The 19,290-nt window shown below is 42.9% G+C and overlaps 1 protein-coding gene across 6 annotated transcripts in view; it reads left to right on the top strand.

The window, feature by feature from the left end:
- Positions 1–19,290, top strand: part of LOC125287910 (serine/threonine-protein kinase DCLK1-like) — a 57,377-nt gene that overhangs the window by 28,929 nt on the left and 9,158 nt on the right. For 3 of the 6 annotated variants that reach the window (XM_048234010.1, XM_048233995.1, XM_048234003.1), the window contains exons 5-7: positions 2,119–2,178; positions 2,760–2,825; positions 12,917–13,014. In XM_048234010.1, the coding sequence (XP_048089967.1) occupies positions 2,119–2,178; positions 2,760–2,825; positions 12,917–13,014 (224 nt within the window). Of the gene's footprint in view, positions 1–2,118; positions 2,179–2,759; positions 2,826–12,916; positions 13,015–13,401; positions 17,574–19,290 lie in introns of those variants that run through there. The other 3 variants (XM_048234029.1, XM_048234017.1, XM_048234024.1) reach the window with 3 other exon arrangements.

The following is a 19,290-nucleotide window of genomic DNA, read 5'->3' as shown; positions in this document are numbered from 1 at the left end:
CCCATTACGGCAAGTTGCTTCACACACTTCTGAATTCAACACCCAGACAGGACTTTACCGGACTTTGATTAGTAAAACTTCACTTTTAATTGAGTTTCTTGTTTAAGTGGTAGTAGTAGTCATGCTGGTAACTCTTTACTGAAGCCGGTATCCATACTATGTCCTAAAATTAAAAAAATGTCCCCCTTTTTCCACAATTGTAAATGTTGTTTGAGGGCTTGATAACGCATCTGTGTCATACTTGTGTCAAAATACCAAAAGGAAAAAGTACCACAACGTTGATTTCAACCTTCTGTCTGAAGAACCCTGTTCAGAGCGCCCAGTTTGTGTGCGTGTTCCTTTACGTCCACAAGTATATTGCATGATGGCTTTGCTTAGTCAACAGGTCCTGAGCTTGCAGGATAAAAGCAAACTTTCACGCTGTCGTTCTTCAGTTGTAAACACACACATGGTCCAGATAGGTTAAATTGAGATGGTTTTAATCAACACACTTCCCTTCCCAATGTCCTAAAGGGCAGGAAGTTCTGAACATCTCATTCTGGCCTCACTCCAGGCCTAGGCAGCCCATTAACAAACACCTATGTTTTTTTATTTCAGTGTTTTTGCATTAGTAGTCATTTCAGATACCCAAAATACCTAATACATAAAAACACTGAAAAGGTGAAATTGTCCTAATATGTTACTTTTAAATGTATTTCTAATGGTTAAAAGCATATGAATAATTCTATCCCTAATTGGGAATTTACACCAGATCTGTTTTTAAAGCGTTTTTCAGTCGCCGCCTGACGTCCGTCTAATGTTAGCGATATAATTCCATTAGAATCAATGTATCAATTTATACCAGCAGCGATTTACACGTGTATTATAGCCATTAAAAGTAGAGGAAAGCCTATTTTTATGTTTCACTTCTATTTAAGAGTGTTGTGTCACATTAGAGATAGAGGCGGTGTACATTTATTTATTTATATATGTATTTATTTTTTTTTTTTTTTTTTTTTTTTCACTCCTGCTTATTTCTTGCTTGCAGTGTAAATATCCAGTAAATCTTAAACAAATCATATTGACTAGTAATATCTAGATTAACAATGTTAAATCAGTATACATTAGAATGTGTATTATAGTCCATTAATTATCCACCATGGAAGGAGTCAATGATTGTAGGTATACAAATACATTCTGTTTCACTGATTCTTATGACTAAAAATATATTCTACAAGGGCTTATGCCTAGCGACATGTGTTAATGTACTTGAATGCCCACAAGGGTACCTTGTATTGCCATGATAAATCATTAGCTATAATCCTCTGTAAAACTGACAAAAGTAAATGATAGTGTTCATCCTCAGTGGAAAACTGCTTTCTTCCTGTCAAAGATCACTCTCTTAATCGTCTGTGACATGGCTGTCTTGTGCGCCATCAGTGCTTTAGTGTGCGTTAATCAGAATTAATATCCTCAGTCACAGACAGTACAGCTAAAACAAGGAGATGGATAGGTTTTAATGTAGCTCTCCCACACACAGTCCCATTGACCCGAAGAGTCACAATAGTCATTATGGATAATGAAACTAAACTCTCGAGCAAAACACTTTCAGAGGAGTTTACAGTGTACCAAGGGGACACTCTGAGTTTATATAAGAAATGAATCAGGAGGAGGTAATATTAAAATGCACAAGCCCCCTTCTCTGCTTCTCCAAGATACTCCCAGAGTTACCATACTTGTCACAATTACTGGAGATGGGTGTAGCTTTTGACTTACAAGGTTGTCTATATTACAGATAATTCATCGAGATTATGTATATATTTTTTGCAGTCATTAGCCATACAATGTTCAGAGGGTGCAGAGATTTTTTGTAGCCTTTTCAGGAAATTGCATTCAAATTGTTAGGTTACTTTAAATGCATTAATGTGTACATTATAGGTGTTTTATGTAGACTTTTGTAAACTGGTCATGTCTCTATATGGCTTAGAGGGAAATGTTAAAGCTTTTATTGAAAGAGGCTTGCTTTCTGGATGTGCTTCATCTGTATGTCCCAACTACACTGACCTATTTTTTATTTTATTGATTTATTGATTCATAAGTCAAGCAGCATGTTTTGTCTTCTTTTTATTTCTCGTTTAGTAGAAAAACCACAACACAACTCTTTTGAACTCTGGACAGACAGTCAAGGTGCCAAAAAAGGTGAAAGTGCTGTCCTTGATTGTAATCCTTCACGTCCCTGATTGTAATCCTTCTTTGAATTCATTAGGATTCTTCTCATGTTTATCTAGCTGTCCATGTGCATGCTAAAGAGAAGAACAAAAACATGCACAGTCCTATCTCTGTAAACAAACGAAGTGGCATGGATCGAGCCATACACTATTCCAGCCAATCGGTATAGATCCTTTCAATCTGTTCCTAGAGGGTTTCCGGTTGAAACTTTCAAAACCAATGCAAATACTTATGAATTGGACTTAATTTTAGGCATAATGCTCTACAAAATGTCAATGTTAAATCTTATTTTTTACATTTCTGTTGTTATCATTAGCTCAGTGTTGTTTTCTATGCCATCGGCAATGCCTTAGGAACGCATGTTTGTTTATGCAGTTGAACGGATCTATAATGAATCAGGAGCACAGAATGGAGGGGTGTAGTTTGATTGGTTTCTTGATCAATACATATCAACAGCCTTTCACTAGAGTTGAAGACCCCATTCGTTTTGAATATGTGATGTCCGAGTAAAAACTCCACTGATTCTGAGTGGCTTGTTGTGTTGTCCACAGAGACCAGGGTGGTGAAGTCCAGGACTGTTGGCCTGTCCCACCGCAGCCAGTCCACTTCTGGCTCAGGTAAGATAGCCGTGGCTGCATGGTTATCCACCTGTGACATTCTCAGCCCATCACCCCCTTTTAAAAGTAAGCTGTCTCTGGGCATGCGTGCATTTGTGTGTGCATGCATATGTGTATGTATCGTGTGTGTGTGTGTGTGTGTGTGTGTGTGTGTGTGTGTGTGTGTGTGTGTGTGAGTGTGTGTGTGTGTGTGTGTGTGTGTGTGTGTGTGTGTGTGTGTGTGTGTGTGTGTGTGTGTGTGTGTGTGTGTGTGTGTGTGTGCAGCGTATGTGTCTGACAAACGTGTGTGACATGCAGTTGATTCCTGTGATTGATTCACTCGGAGTTCAAATGGCTGCGATTGATTTGTGTCCATTACTGGCTATAAAAACACTGCATCAGGTCTGCAGTTCTCAGCTCAGTCTGAGACACACAGGAGCAATGTTGTCAGCGTTTGTTCTCTTTGATGTTGGTTGGTGAACTCAGTCATTAGCATAACAGGGAAGCAGCAGGGATGGAACACAATGGATCTGTGATGATGATGTTGACACAAGTCAGCCAGTCTGTGAAAAATGCTCATTATGCTCATACTGAGGTAATTCATTGAAATAGCACGGAATGACAATGTGTTGAAAATGGCGGAATGATGTATGTGTGTGTGAGTGTGTGTGTGAGTAAGAGAGTAGAGAGTGAGAGAGAGAGAGAGAACGAGAACAGTCAGTATGGGATGTGAAGGTAAAGAAAGTGGTTACCCAATCGTGTACATCCAAACCAACTGATGTGTATCATAATGCTAGAGAGTAAGATTATTCATCATGACCTTGAACGTGCATATCTAATTGTATGTCTGCAGTTCATCCATGGTGTTGAAATACTACAGCCATCAAAAGGGAACAGTTACACAACTGATTCTGTGCTATATTCTGCCATGACCAAACGTGTTTCTGTTCTAGCATTTTATTGTATCAAATTGTTTTCTTACACCTTTAGTATTGCCTTTTGCGCTTACCTTTGTGGTTTAATAACATGCAACAATTGACCAGCATTCATAAAGAATGAACCTAGAGAGATACTAGATAAATTATAATTGTGACATTCTTTATATGTTCCTATATTTCAAAGCGTTATCTATGTCACACCCAAAGGAACCAGTGCTAGAGAAGGTCTGAGAGACTGACAGCATGTTGTCAGTTTGCTGATCTTATTATGGACGATGGAACTGCTGTTTGGGTGGGGAGGCAAGTTCTTCTTGGTTGCCATGGAGATTCAGTCCAGGGAAGGCATGCCTTGGAGACAATACCGATGCCCATATATGGCTCCGAGTTCCTGTTTGGCAGCATTGCAAGAGTCTTGGGCTCGGTTTGTTCTCTTTAGTATGTCTTCAGACTCCTTTTGTGGCGACAGACTCCTCCAGCAATATCGAACCGAGTGTGTGTGCATATCTCTCTGTGTGCACCCACCCCTTCCCTCAACCCAGACAGATCACAAATCTCCCAGACCTGCTCTCTCAGTCTGTGCACTCCTGTCCAGTCTGGAACATCCCCTCTGGGCAATGCGATAGAGCATATGGCAGCGTTCATTCATAACTGAATGAGCAGCCCCCTGAACAGTATGCTTGTGCTGTCAGTTGTTGCTCCACATATTCAATGGAGTATGCTTTGGGGTGAAGTATGCACGGCACTAGTACGGCACTAGTGCAGGTTAACAGTACTCTCTTGTGTCCTTGAACTCAAGTGTGGAGTGACATTGCACATGACGGGCTGCTGCAGGGTTTGTCATAAATATCAGGTTATATTTTTGACCTTAACACAATGCCGTTGTGTAAGATTCCTCGCATATCTAACATAACAGGACTCATCACAGCAGACATTTCAAGCAGCCTCAACGGCTGTTCACACCTAGCCTGGGTGTTCCCGTGCTGCCTTGCGCGCGATTTGATTCACGCTGCTAAGGCAGCCTGGAGACCATGGAGCAAATTTTCGCCTGAGATAGGGAACCAATCACAGAACAGGGGGGAAAGCAAGACGATGATGAGCTATGCACAGACGCATTTGATAGACATCCGTGGCACCCAATAAACGGATCTGGGCATTTTTTTCAAATACGAGAAAATGAACGTTTGGTTCCCAGACCACGTCTCATTGAGAAGTGGTGGCGCTAGCCAGGCTAGTTCACACCAAGAATATCATTATAATTACAGTATTGGTAAGTACAGTATAGTACAGTGTATGGTTTCAGTAGATCTTAAAAACTCTCAATGCTCAAGTCATGATTTTTTTTGTCCAGGACAACTAGAGGAATTTGTCACATGAATTAGCGCATGATTTACCCTCTCTCTTGCGCTGCTAGAAACTGGTTGACTGGTAGCAAATTAACTCAGATAAGTGGTAATGTGCTCATGAACGTCCTCCGCACTCTCTCACACAACCACACTTTCAGACTCCCACTTACCCCCCTCCCTCCCTCCTTGCATCAGTCACTCTCTCTGTGTCTCTTCCTCCCCTCACGTACGTTATGGCCCACTGCTACAGGAGAGAGAGAGTGAGTATGTCCAGTCAGTGGGCATAAACAGGTTAATTAGTATGCACCTCGTAGCGAAAAACTCTGATGGAAAACAGTCCCTGCATAGACAGTGTTCGTCAGAAAATGTCCAGAGCAAAGACTGTGTGTGTCATTGCCAGAGGCTTTCCATGTCCAGAGCGGAGGTGTTACGACCCTTGTCTACGCTGGCCAGTGTGTGTGAGGAGGCTGGACCGTAGAACGCAAAGGCATTAGCCGCCAGCAGATGGATTGATTTGGTCATAGACTTTACAGGAAAGTTCTATTCCATTAAATCTGACTTGCTGTGTTCTCAGTAACCTCGGTAACCTCTGTAAATGTGTCTGATGCTTCCTATCATTGGTTTAATCTATGGTGCGCTTGACTCAGGAGGATTTGGTCAGACAGACTTGTCAGTTGCTTTGTTTCTCAAGTTGCTTAGCAGCGGATACAATGTGATGCTCTCCTACAAATCCCCCTGATGACGGATGTCACAAACCTTTAATGCCTTACAGAATGTTCAAACCTGGTAAAATTCTTGCTAGGCAACACAATTATTACTGCTTGACAATAAGCCATTTGTTCATGGTCCAAGAAATATATGTCCCCTTGACAGTGCATGCAACACTGAAAGGTGCATGTGTGTAGTTATTTTAAAACGGGTAAATATGCTGTTACATAAGATGTCTGTGTGACTGTGTGGCATATTAGCAGTGTCTGTCACTGCCAGTACTGCTATCTGACAGTGATGGGTGGCCTTAAGGTGACATCCAAGTTTCATATGATGGATTTTTCACATTGTCTTCCTTAACCTCTCTGACCTAGAAAACATAAAAACAAGTACTGTATTAGTGTCTGTCGGAAGTGCAGTTATGAAACAGCATTATGACTCTATATTTCCTGTCTCTTGTGTAGCAGACACCAGAGGCTGTATCAGATGGATGTGTCAGTTGCCTAGTTTCTCAAGTTTCTGACTGAAACAGCACAGCAGAAAAATACTCCCTTGCATATCTTCCTGCTTGCAATGGCAGAAATATGGAATTGTATTTGACATGCTGAAATTCACCCACTCAACTTCACTCAACTGATGAAGGTTTCATGCTGATTGTCATGCCATGACACTGCCAGTTTTATATAATTTATGTAATGCATACTGTATGTAATACTGTATATACATCTATATGACATGGCCTTTGATGGGGCCACTGAGTGTCAATCGACAGTATATTGAAGGTTTGATGTCCGTCTGAACAAATGACAATGTGACGCTAAAAGATTTAGAACAATAATCTTACAAAAGCCAGTATAAAGACAAACAATGCCAGTTTTTATTTTGTAAGGCCTGTGCATTTCTGCTCATTGCATCAGTTTATCCACATTTTATAAGATGTCCTGTTCCCAAAGTTCCCAAACAGGTGTTAACACTGTGCTATGATTGTCATAAGTGATAGCTTTTTTCGTATTGGGATTCCACTTTAGCTGTCTAAAAAAGCACTATTGATTAACATTGCCAGTGGAAAGGGATTTTTTATTGACCTTGCATTTGTGTATGCTGTGGCAAGATCAAGGACAGTGCAAAGCCCAAGGACCACTCTTTGGCAATTCCTTTTGTCACATCCATAACGGCAGTGAAATGCCTTGCCATTTGTATGATGTGAATGATAACATTCATTTTTTGTGCATTTTTTCTCATTTACATTCTTTAGCCAAAAATAGCAAATGCTCAAATTTCATACCATATCATACCATACCATCACATTTTATTGGCGTTATGGATGTTACAAAAAATGTAATTTTCTATGGAATCCTCTTGTGTTTGTAAGAGCTGGTCTAGTACGTTGTCTGACCGTGACTGCGCTATTTCAGAATGTTGTTTATGTAACGGCACTCTCAGCGCGGTTTATACCAGTCGGGCTAACTTTAGCAGATTGATTTTCATCATGGGTTTTATCTGTTACATTTATTGGGTGCAGCAGAGCTCCCACGCATGCCCACATATGAGGGGTGACTGGTAGTGTACCACGCGTCTCTGAATAACTGATTGCCAAACCGGCTTTTATTCATTTTTGCAACACTCATACTGTAGCTGTTTTTGGTTAGTAATAATAATCCCTTTTGTGCTTCAAAACAATAAACAATAACAATAACATCTGAAAGCCTCTGCTTTGATTTAAAAAGGTGATATTGTAGTACCACTCAAACAACCCATGGTGATGTAATTGCATTCATCTTCAGAGTCTATTTGGCCTATAGAATTGTGGTGGCCAGTACTGGTAGACCCGCTGCCCAGACTGAAGATAAGCGCTGAATAAGAATAGCCTCGACGTCTAATTACCAGGAACTCAAATGAACTCCCCTCCTGACCCAGACTAATGCATTTGGGGGACGGAGACTCTAATGAGAGTCCGTGCTCACCTGCAGTCCAACCTGCACTGCCATTACACATGAGTCATCCGTCCAGTCTCCTGTCTTTCTTTCTTTTCTCTCCTCTCCTCCTCCTTCCTCTTCTTTTCTTTCCTCTCCTCCCTCCTCCTCCCTCCTCTTCTTTCTCTCCTCTTCTCTTCACCTTTCTTTCTCAGCTGACTCCATCAGCAGCACTACAGACTCCCAGGTGTGCTGGATGTCAGGACAGCCTGAGGTCTTTGGACATCAGTATAAATGTGTTCACCAACAAGTTGTTTTTGTTCATGCTTTAGAAGAATATTGCCTCTTTTGAAAAGCTCCATTTGGAAAGTATATTTTTTTTATATTTTAGATTATATTATAGAAAGGATATGGGCAAAAGTCTGTGATACGCACACCTCTAAATGGAGATGTGGTGTATTGTGATGTGTATTTGCAGATTATGCATATGTGACTGGAAGCTGCTGCTGAAGCCACTGACTCTAAGCCTTAAAGGGATTAAAATCCCCCCATAAGGAGTTTTATTAAAACGTGTGGTCGCAGCTGGAGGAAAAAGTCTCAGAATAAAAAAATGGCTATCTGCCTTAAATAACTTTGTTTAAATCAGCTCATCTCAGTCCTACAGTAGAGTTCATTTCCATTTCCGTCTCTGATATCCAATTGGAATTCATTCTTCTCTCTCTCTCTCTCTCCTAGCAAGCACTTTCCTAGCCTTCTAATCCCTATTAACCATACCACACAGACACTCTTTAAATAGAAATTTCATTAAATATGAGCTCCTCCATGACACTGACACGTCCAATCAAGAGCCTCGCACCTAGCGCTGATTGCTGTTTTATAAGCTGTCGTCTTGTTGGCCGACAGGATTTTCCACTCTGCCATCTCTAGAGAGACTCTAGTGCCACATAAGGACTTACTGAGTCTCCGCGGAGCGTTGGGTCACAGCAGTCTGCTGTGTGTGGACAGAGGTCACCGTGTGTTGGGTACTGGACACTCTGCACTGGCACCCCCAAAACGTTGGTGGGACGTGCGTCTCTGGTGGTAGAGCAGCGTGCACCTGATGGCCAGGGAGCGAGACGTTCTACTCACACAAGTGGTCGCCACTCACACACCCACACGCATTGCCCCTCCTCACGCCAGACTGGACACTTTCCTGCAGCTGAGCCTGTTACACAACAGAGAACAGCAAGCTGCTGCTGCTACTGCTTCTGCTGCTGCCACAGTGACTGAAGATACATATAATTTATCTGTGTGTGTGTTTTATATATTAATGTTGTATATTATATATTTTCTGAGCTGGCTTGCATGTTTCTGTGTGTGTGTGTGTGTGTGTGTGTGTGTGTGTGTGTGTGTATGCGTATGTGTGTGCATACATACAGTACATATGTGCCTCTGTGTCAGTATGTCTGTGTGTGGGTCAGCATGTTTACCATGCAGCCTCATACAGCGTGGGCTGTTTTCCATCACTGCCCGCTCTCCCACCACCTCTCTCCTCTCAGCACTATCTCCCGTGTGCTCTGGGGAGCCTTCTGACACGGTTAGTTTAATTACATGCCAGTGATCCAGGGGAATGGGTGTGCTTCAGAGCTATCAATACTGCCCAGAGGGACATGGACAGGGGGGTGGTGGGAGGAGGGAGGAGGGGGGAGGAGGGGAGGAGGGGAAGGGTGCCGCGCGTGTCGCGCGTGTGGCTCTGCACCGTTAGCGGCCATCAGGATTCGGGTGAGGGGCCGCAGGCGCTCGGATGGAAAAGTCAGAGATTGGCCGTCGCTCCCCCTGGGAGATGAAAGATGGAGAGATGCACGTTCAATCATCAGAGTGCTATTTCTGTGTGTTGGTTCACACCAGTAGAGCATCAGGAGCACCTGCAGTCAGGCACACCAGGGACAACACCTGCAATCATTAGAGTGAACGAGACAACCTGGGGGTGAACTAATAGATACTCACTTTGATTGTAGTTTAACATCAACACTTAGCAGATGTTTTTATACAAAATGTCAGTGTATGACCCCCTGGATCGTTGGATCCGAAATGCATTGAGCAAACATTAAAGACCTCAGAAATCCAGAACTTGTACTGATATTTACAGCATTTCTTTTTTTATATAAAATGGGAAAGCCCATAAGCACAACTTCAAAAAGGCATGACTTCAAAAGAATGGTGTGTCAGTTTTAGTCTGTCTAGAGCCAGTTCCCATGCTGTTGGCTCTAATTTGACAGCACTAAAGCAACCAGTGATGCCAAATGTCTTTCCTCTAGACTGCTAACTTCTTCTTCTTAAGTCCATTCACATCTTGTTCTTTTTTCCACTGAGAGTAACACACATTAAATGATCGTATGTTAGCTTCTAAGGAGTCTGTTGCAAGAGATAACTTATGGAATTGAGAACTTAATAGATAGATAGATATATAGATAGATAGATACTTAATTGATCCCCAGGGGAAATGTAAGATAATACATATGTGGTTAAAGTATGTATGTGAAAGCTAACCTTTCTTGGCACTTTAACTGTCTCACAATTCCTGTACATTTAAATCCATATTATCCATCACGTCTGAACATGTAAGTGCAAGGCTGTGAACTGGACCAAATGAGGGTTTGGCTGGCTTCAATCATGTAACGTGATAAAGCAGGGAAGCACCATTAGATATGCAAGAGTAACCTTGATGACTGGTTTGATGTTGCTACTAAGTGTAGCAGATGTTTGAGACTTCTTGAAGCAGCTAGAACCCATGCAATGTTCAGATGGGGTGTGTGTGTGTGTGTGTGTGTGTGTGTGTGGCTGTGCCCCTAAAAAGGCACAAGGTGTAAAGGATGGGGGTGTGTATTAGTGTATTACAGACTCAGAATCCTAAAAAGGACTAGAGTGGTCCTCTTTACTCCCTACGAATGCATCACTCTGTCTAAATATACCAAGGCGCTACAGATGGTGCCAAATAGCGTTATTCATCACTGTCTCTCTCTCTCTATCATACTGTGTTTCTCACACTTACATGATTCTCACATGACACACAATGACTTCTGATCCATATTTTACAACATGAAAGACATTTGGTCCCAAGTGGCATGTTAAAGGCATGACTGTCTTGATGCCTTTTTTACGTCAGTGTCACCACCTGATGCTCTGTCCTGCATCACCCTGTTTTCCGGTCATGACATCGACACCATCCCACCTCTGGCTCATGATCTCACACTCAGTGGCCTTTCATGCACTACACCAGCATCCACAATCCCACTCACCATTGATGGTTTATCTATAGTGTTGAATGTATCATATGGATTCACCAAACTCATTGTACATTTGTTTTTCTTGACTGGTTAACTTGGCATTTCTTTTTTTTTTTTTTTTGGGGGTTTTTATGCCTTTAATTAGACAGGACATTAGAAAAAGACAGGAAGTGAATGGGAGAGAGAGTCGGGGTGGGATCCGGAAAGGAGACCACGGGGCGGGAATCAAACCCGGGTCGCCGGCATACGGTGCAGGTGCCCCAGCCAGTTGCGCCACGGCTGGGGCCTAACTTGGCATTTCTAAATGATGCACTGTGATCATTGGTTCAGTTTTATTAATCCACTTTGTTTAGCCATCACTGTTTGAATGGTGAACCCTCAAGAACATGTATTCACACGAATGTGAACAAACTATGTAATATGAACTGGGAGCTCCTCAGTTTCGTAACGGCAGTAGCCTATCTAGGGTGGATACATACAGCAGATGCTAAAGCTGTAAGCATTGTAAGCATTTTTGGTCACCAGTAATTTAATACTATCTGAGAAAATGCGGATCAGACATTTAATGACACACTCCTTTTGCTTTACACTACCCTCTCTCTGTTGTGACCAGGATCCGTGTTTACTTGAATCCACTCTAGTACGCACAGACAGAAATGTTGGCTGCGCCTCACTCATATAAAACGCTTTGTTTCATATGCCTCCCATGAAAAAAATGTTCTCGACTCTGTTGTCGGCAGCTGCGCCTCCCACTACTGTAGCACACAGGCTCAGGCGGACGTCAGCGGCTACGCAAGAAGCCTGCCTGCCTATGACAGCGTGTAGTACTTACTGACTGCTCGCTCCGCACTCTCATTCATTACAAGCTCTATCGCATCCAGTGCTTCCGCGAGTACCATCACTGTCACTGGGTGTCTTGGACTAGGCACTGTGTCTTCGCCATGCTGCAATACGAAGGTAGGACATAGGTGAAATATATAAATCACATATTTATTGGCTTAATGTAAGCGGGCGAGAATCATGCTGTTGAGTAAAAAACGTTCTATTTGGTAAATCAGTTTACACTGCCGGTCTTGTGAGTCACCGTTAAGTTCAGCAGAGGAGCTATCTGCATTTTTTTTGACAACTAATATAATGGCAGCGTGAAAATCGCGGAAAAATAGCATTATAATGATGGTGACAGGAATAGCCTATACAACTAGAGTAGCCTACACTGAATTCTCACGCTGTAAATTCATTAGCGTTGATGTTGATGATGATGGCTGTTGATAATGATTTCTTAGACCTTTGGGGTTCATGTGCTTGTAATCAGGGGAGATGAAATCATTTTACATCCAAGCGTTGAAATGTGTGTGTGAGAGAGAGAGCTTGTCAGCATATATATATATATATATATATATATATATATATATATATATATATATATATATATATATATATATATATATATATATATATATATATATATATATATACATGAGCATGTGTGTAAACTGGGTGCTGGTTGTTGGAGGATTCATTTGGAATCATTTATCCTCACCTGCAGATATGGCAATGGCACAGCTATATAAAAGGCTATTGGTATCAGAGCTAGAAATGAGCAGTGTTGGTCTTTTAGACTGGGTATGAAGGATCAGCCACACGATCAAAGTGTAGGGTTTTGGACTCATGTGCTGTCGCTTACTGTGGAAAAACCATCCATGTCCCATTTCTGATTACTCTAGCTTGTGAGAGACTGTATATTTTGCCTGTTTTAGAGATGGAAAAAGCAGCACTGTGGACTATTTTTTCTGTCCTCCTCCTCCTCCTCCACATCCTCTTCATCCCTCTCCTCCTCAGTTTCAATGAATTCCTGTGAGTGTGAGGGAGGTTGGTGCAGGCTGTAATCTCTCCCATTCAGTGTGTGCGTTTCGATACTGATGCCAGTCTCTCTCTTCTCCTCAGTGAATGGGACTTCAGCAAGTCCGGTGTCGACAACGCCTCACTCCATGAAGTCACCCAGCCCCTCACCCATCAGCCAAGCCAACATGAGAAAACGCAAGGTAAGATCACCTGTGATCATCTTTCTCTCTCTCTCTCTCTCTCTCTCTCTCTCTCTCTCTCTCTCTCTCTCTCTCTCTCTCTCTCTCTCTCTCTCTCTCTCTCTCTCTCTCTCTCTCTCTCTCTCTCTCTCTCTCTCTCTCTCTCTCTCTCTCTCTCTCTCTCTCTCTCCTTCGTGCCCCTTCCTCACTCTCACTTTCTTTCCCTCTTCTTTCTTTCTCACACTCTATCTTCACACATTCCTAGATTCACACACCCAACCCATGTGAGTGTTGTCCTCCTCTGTTAGTCCCCAGTGCGTAGAAGCTAGCATCTTACCCCCCGAAGACACGCTGTCAAGGCCCTTCTACTTTATAACACCCAACCCCCTGCCCCTTCTGTCTTCTCAGGACAAGGACCAGGTCACAACTGAATGCACAGCTTGAACTCCCTTGAGTTCTGATAGCGGAATTAGCGTGTTGGAAGACCAATTGAGTAATCCCCTGAAAACCTTAGAGTCTGTGAATGGGGTGGCTGACCACTGACTGGGCCGAGGCAGCTGCATTGGATTCGTCCCGCGAGGCGCTCTCTCTCTTTCTCTTTCTCCGTTCTCATGCCGCCATTGTGGTTTTCGAGAGCCCCAAACGCCAGTGATTGACAGTGGAGAGTGCCCCCGCTGCCTTTTTGCTAGATTTGTTGTTCTGTACGAGTGTAACGTGCTTTTCATGCTAGAGACGTGCTAGTGAACCATCTGTGTGAATTAAAGCTACCACAAAGCAAAAGACAAAGGAAATGAGCATGCAACTCGACAGGGATGATGGGATTTCTCTGCCGTTCTCTTTCCGTCCGAGAGTCTGTGTGTGAGAGTGGGTTTAAGCATGCAGGCCTGTGGTCGTGTGTGTGTGGTGTGTGTGTGTGTTTGTGTGTGTGTGTGTGCGACTACATCAAAGCAATCCCCTAATCCCGCCTTCGAGACTTGATGACAGGGAGAGGTTTAATTCTAGAAGCGTTGAATGTTAAACCAGAAAAGTCCAGGCCCAAATCTTGCTTGTCATTGGTGGCTGTGCATAATTTTGTTCTAGCGCTAAGCTAAAAAACTTTTTTTCTGTGCCCTTCCTCCCGCTTTGTTTGTCCGCCATGACCTTATCCTCTAGTCTCGAGGCCTCCAGCCCCCCATCCAGTAGATTTAACACTTGCCACTCTATCCATAGCTGCCAGCGGATTTAATGGTTGGCAGTGGTCAAGTGGTCAGAGCCTGTGAGGAGAAAAAACGTGTGGCATTTGATTTGCTGCTTAGCGCTTCTGTGAAGTGTGCCATTACTGACCCGGGCGAGGATTAATTGGAGGATGCCCTCCTCAGGCAACACAGAGGATTAGAGACTGACCTGGAATCAGTCATGTTATTCCAGGCCTGACAGGAAGTACCTTTCTGTCCTGTCGTTTACCAGATTCACAGATTATTCGCCCCAACCCCCAAATGAGAACTTCATCAGTATTCAGTGTTCAGGACTCCTTTCTTTCCGGAACTTATCTCTGCATTGAAAATACGTGCCCTGGGTACACAGGAAGCAAGGCAAGAGTTTTGTTATTTTTAGACACTGCTAAATAATGTAAAACAAGTTATTCTATGTTTATACCGCTGTGTAACTCCTGTTCGTGTCCTCAGTCGTGCCAGGGTGCGGTTGTGGATGGGCTTAGTTCGTTAACGTTGTCCCTGAGAGAGCCTTATTCTCTGCGGAATGAAATGGTTGTCTGACATTTTTTGTCACCGATATTTGTGGTGTAGGGAAGTAGAATCGCCAGCCTTGTGATTGAGATGAGTCCATAAACTTCTGCTGAACGTTAGGAGGAACTAGCATAGACTATGTTTTTTTTTTCATAGAGAGACAAAAACATTTCCATTGACGAATTTGAGAAGAATTTTAAAACTCTTCTTACAGCCCCATTGAGCACATCCCTCAAACAGCACACAAGTCATACACAAGTATGACATTCAGTGATGTTTGAAAGGAGGCTGCTGGCAAATCCCATCCTGATTTTCATTCTGATGAAAGAACAGTCCTCTCTCTCTCTCTCTCTCTCTCTCTCTCTCTCTCTGTTCTCATCTGTCTGATCCCTCCATGAGGCAGAATTTGGGACAGCCATATCAGTGCAAGGCAGAGGCATCATAGTAGCTTTTCAACCATCTGCCTCATAAGTGGGTCGCACTTTGAAGACAGAGAGGAGGAAAGTGGGGGGTGGTGGTGGATGGGAGGAGAAAACCCTACTTCACAATCTGTGAATGGGGGGAAGGGGACCATCTCCCACATGAGTGAGATGTATTTTCCATATGCTCGCTGAGAAGCTCTGCTTCCGTGCAATGCTCAGGTCTGGCTGTAAGCGCTTTTGCTGCATCCTCATCACAAAACTCATCCACAATGCACAGAAAGGCAAGGACACCTGCCAAGGACACCTGGCAAGGACACCTGAGGTCATGAACAGGTTGAGCTTAGTGGCATCGGTTTGGGGGCTCATGACGGCTTCAGTGTATGTGACGCACTTTGCTCCTGTGTAATAATGATGTGGAACTCTAGATATGTCACAGCATAGAGAGCTAGCGAGTGTGTCACAGCATAGAGAGCTAGCGAGTGTGTCACAGCATAGAGAGCTAGCGAGTGTGTGCCGCCTGCTGCGCACGTTTCCGTGTCCTCTAGGCAGATCTGTTGCAGGTTTTGTGTCGCATACCATGGAGAGCTGCTGAGACCAAATGTATGTCCTCATTCAGAATTCAGTGTATCAAAGTCTGCCCATTTTCCATCACACTCATTGCCTAGCTGCTAGGCCCTAGCATCTTTGGTAGGAGTAGTTTTACAGGCATTAAAAGATCAATAGACTTTGGAAACTAGAGATTTGTGGGTGAAGTCCCTAAAGTAAGGTAGTCTTGGCACTGAAAACTGGGACAAATGCCCATCATTCCTCCCTGGCAGCATAACTCAGTATAATAGATATTTTCAGGCACCTCCCTCACATAGAAAGCATATTCATTTCATCATACAGTAGCATTAACCAAATCCATTGTTATCCTTTCAATCATATTTTGTAATTGAAATGAATTTGTTTTCTTCTCATTGTTTCACCAATATTTTAACGATTTAACATGACCATATCTGGTTCATTATTCATGGATCATTATTCTCATCCTGAAGCTCCATCATGGATCCAGGCATGCAGAGAAAGGCATGATCTAGTGTGACCCAGTTAAAGACATTAACGAGACAAGAGGAAAATCTTTAGCATTCTCCTCACTGTATAGTTGCTGGCCATGTATCCTAAGGCTCTTTCTCACACACACACACACACACACACACACACACACACACACACACACACACACACACACACACACACATTGTTAACTCTCCCTTCCCCCTTTCCTTCATCCGCAAACAGAAAGAGGGTCAACCACAATTAAAACCATGTTAGTGATCATGGAAAAAAAATGGTGCTGTGCTTTTTTCCCCTCTTTTTTTCAAATTTCATTTCTTCACATTTTCACTTCCGGCGTCATTTCATTTAAAGGCCAAATCTCCACACACTTCACACGCTATGTGGGTGTCAGTGGGGATGGCATCTCACCTCTCCCCTGTCGTCTCCTTATCTCTCACACGTTAACCATTACTAGCTGGCCACAGGGTGCTCACGCCTGACGAGTTGCATGCTCTTTCGCTTCATCAGTGTCTGTTTGGTTGCATGTGTGCTGTGGAGTCCAGTTGAGAGTGCAATTGATTTGTACATTTGTTTTCTGCTGTATGTATATTGTTTGTGTGTTTGTTTGTTTATTTGGGGGTCGTTTTGTAAAGGTTTGTGTGGTGGGAGGTGATGGTGTTTGTAATGCATGTGGTGTATTTGTCTCTCATGGTGCAAATTGTGTTTCTCTCATGCATCTCACATCCATCCAAATAGCGTCTACTGTCATAAACAGCATCTCCCTCCTGCAAACACTTTGCCTAGTATCTGTACAGCTCATGTTTTGGCATTTTTTTGGTTGTTAGTGCAACCTCCCATTTACCATTCATTGTCATTAAACTCTCAAAAACCAGCAATGTACAGATTATCTGTTCATCTTCTACAACTGCCATTCAACATCTTATTTATTCACAGTAACAGTGTGATACTGGTCTCATTCATTGTCAGTCTCGGGTTTGGTTGTCTTGGGGTTACCTTCTTTTACATATGTGTGCAGCATTCCCCATCTCATTTCTGAATGTTCTGTAGATTTGTTCTTTTGTTATTTTTTTCTTTCATTCATGTTGTGATGTATGTCAGTCTCTCCTCGTTCATTTTGATTTGCTGAGCAATTATAGGGCCATTTTGTTTTCTAAATCTCAGTAGGATCTAAATAGGATTCTAAATCTATTATTTGATTTCCATTGTTTTTCCTATTGTTTTCATGTCATTTAGTTATTCTCTCATTTCATCCAAGCTTCATCCTGTGAATATTGCATGTGTTATGTGCTTGTTGTGGACAGCATCATTGTGTATATGTTGTGTTTCATATGAATCTGGAACCTTTCCTGAGTTATTAAACAAGAACCAAGCCAAAGTCCAGCTTGATGTCTTTAGTAGTTAGACAAATCTCAACCATTTCCCCCTTATTTAGGTCAGTCCTGTGAGGAAATAAAGCCTCTCGCACAGCCTTTTGGGGAGTTTTTTAATCATGTTAGCAACGCGAGTAGCATGCAATACATGTGCCTCATACAAGACAGCCCTCAGTTGGAAGATACTTTAGCCCTCAGTTGGCAGATACTTTAGGACGGGATGAGATTGAAACCCGCTGTAGAAAAAAAAAGGTTGGAATCGCTGTCACGTTCACAGGGGCCAGTGGTGCGTGTACTGGGCAGATAAAACAGAACTGTCAAGGCTTTCGGATCCTTCGCAGAGGAGATATTCATTTCCACGTGGCGTTACGGTTACTTGTACGTTTTTTTTTTTTTGTACATTTTTTTTTTTAATGTCTGTCCCCACGTGTCTCATTAGGACACAGGGATTTTGTTCTGTCTTCACCAATCAGGGAGGCCCAGGGCAGCGAGGGCCTCCGCCTCGGCCCTAATCCAGACGGGATGAGAGTATCACCCCGTCTCCCTCAAACTCTCTCTGGTCTCTGGCTGAGGGGTTGGCAGTGAGGGGTAGAGCTGTGTACTGGGAACAGGAGGTGCCGTTGGATATTGGGGGTGGGGGGCTGGGGGGTAGGTTTAGGGGGGGCTTAAGAATATTTTCCCTCTCATGCAAGCAACGAGTTGGATGGGATACAACTGAGTTCATTGGAAAACATGCATGAATAGTGCATAGCACTCTTGTTTTAAATAGGAACAATCAGCAGAAAGACATCTGAGGCATGCTGCATCTATATGAATGGTATACAGTATAGAGGTCACATTATACAGTATGCAAGAGCATGTGGGAAAGTGGAAGTATCTGTGGTAGTGAGCGTGCACAGGATTATAAAAGCAGCTCTAAGCACAACTCCAACGACTAGCCAGAGATTAGTGTTTGTTCATCTCAATCAGGGATCAGTCGGTACCTCTTATCAGTAACCTACTGCAACCCTCAAAGCTCACAACAGCACCTACACTAGTACAACTGTCTAAAATCAAAAACATAAAGCCAGATTGCTACTTATCTGTAATATTTATATGGATACAGTAAAAATTCTTTACCAATATACTCAGTCAACATTTGCTAGGATCATGTGTTCATAGCCAGTCTCTAATAACTAGTAGTGCTCTTCTGATTAATTCTGAATTCTGCAGACTTGGTTAGACACAGGAAATGACTTATTTGGACAGGTGTCTGAGCTCGCTTCCTGTCTGGAAGGAAGAAGCACCTTTATATGGGCACAAGCTCGCCTCATTCAATGGAAATGGTGTTGCTCTCTTTGCCAGTTTCCATGGAAACAGTGGTTTGTTTCAGTGGTATCAGTGAACAGTAATGTGAGGAGAACAGGACAGGGAACAGGGAGAGAAACGGAACTAAAATAGGCTCAACAACCCGCTCGTCTTTTCATTAATGTCTGATCCAACACGCAATGTCTCTCCAGGCTGATGTCTTTCAACTACACATCAAATGGAAGTGTTTTTTCAGAATGTTCCCTGTTCTGCACTTGCAGTGTTTACCCATAATTACAGCCATTAATGGCATTTCACACTCTTGTGTCTCTCCGGGGTTGAGGTGAGAGGGTGTCACCTGTGCCCATATGCCCAATTACTGCCTTGTGCTTTCGACAGAGAGCTGAGAGGGCTCAGAGCAATAGGATGAATTCC

The sequence above is a fragment of the Alosa alosa genome, chromosome 2 (genome assembly GCF_017589495.1).
Source record: "Alosa alosa isolate M-15738 ecotype Scorff River chromosome 2, AALO_Geno_1.1, whole genome shotgun sequence".
Classification (NCBI taxonomy): Eukaryota; Metazoa; Chordata; class Actinopteri; order Clupeiformes; family Clupeidae; genus Alosa; species Alosa alosa.
Note: the sequence above shows the minus strand (reverse complement) of the source record. Positions and strands in the feature narration are given on the sequence as shown.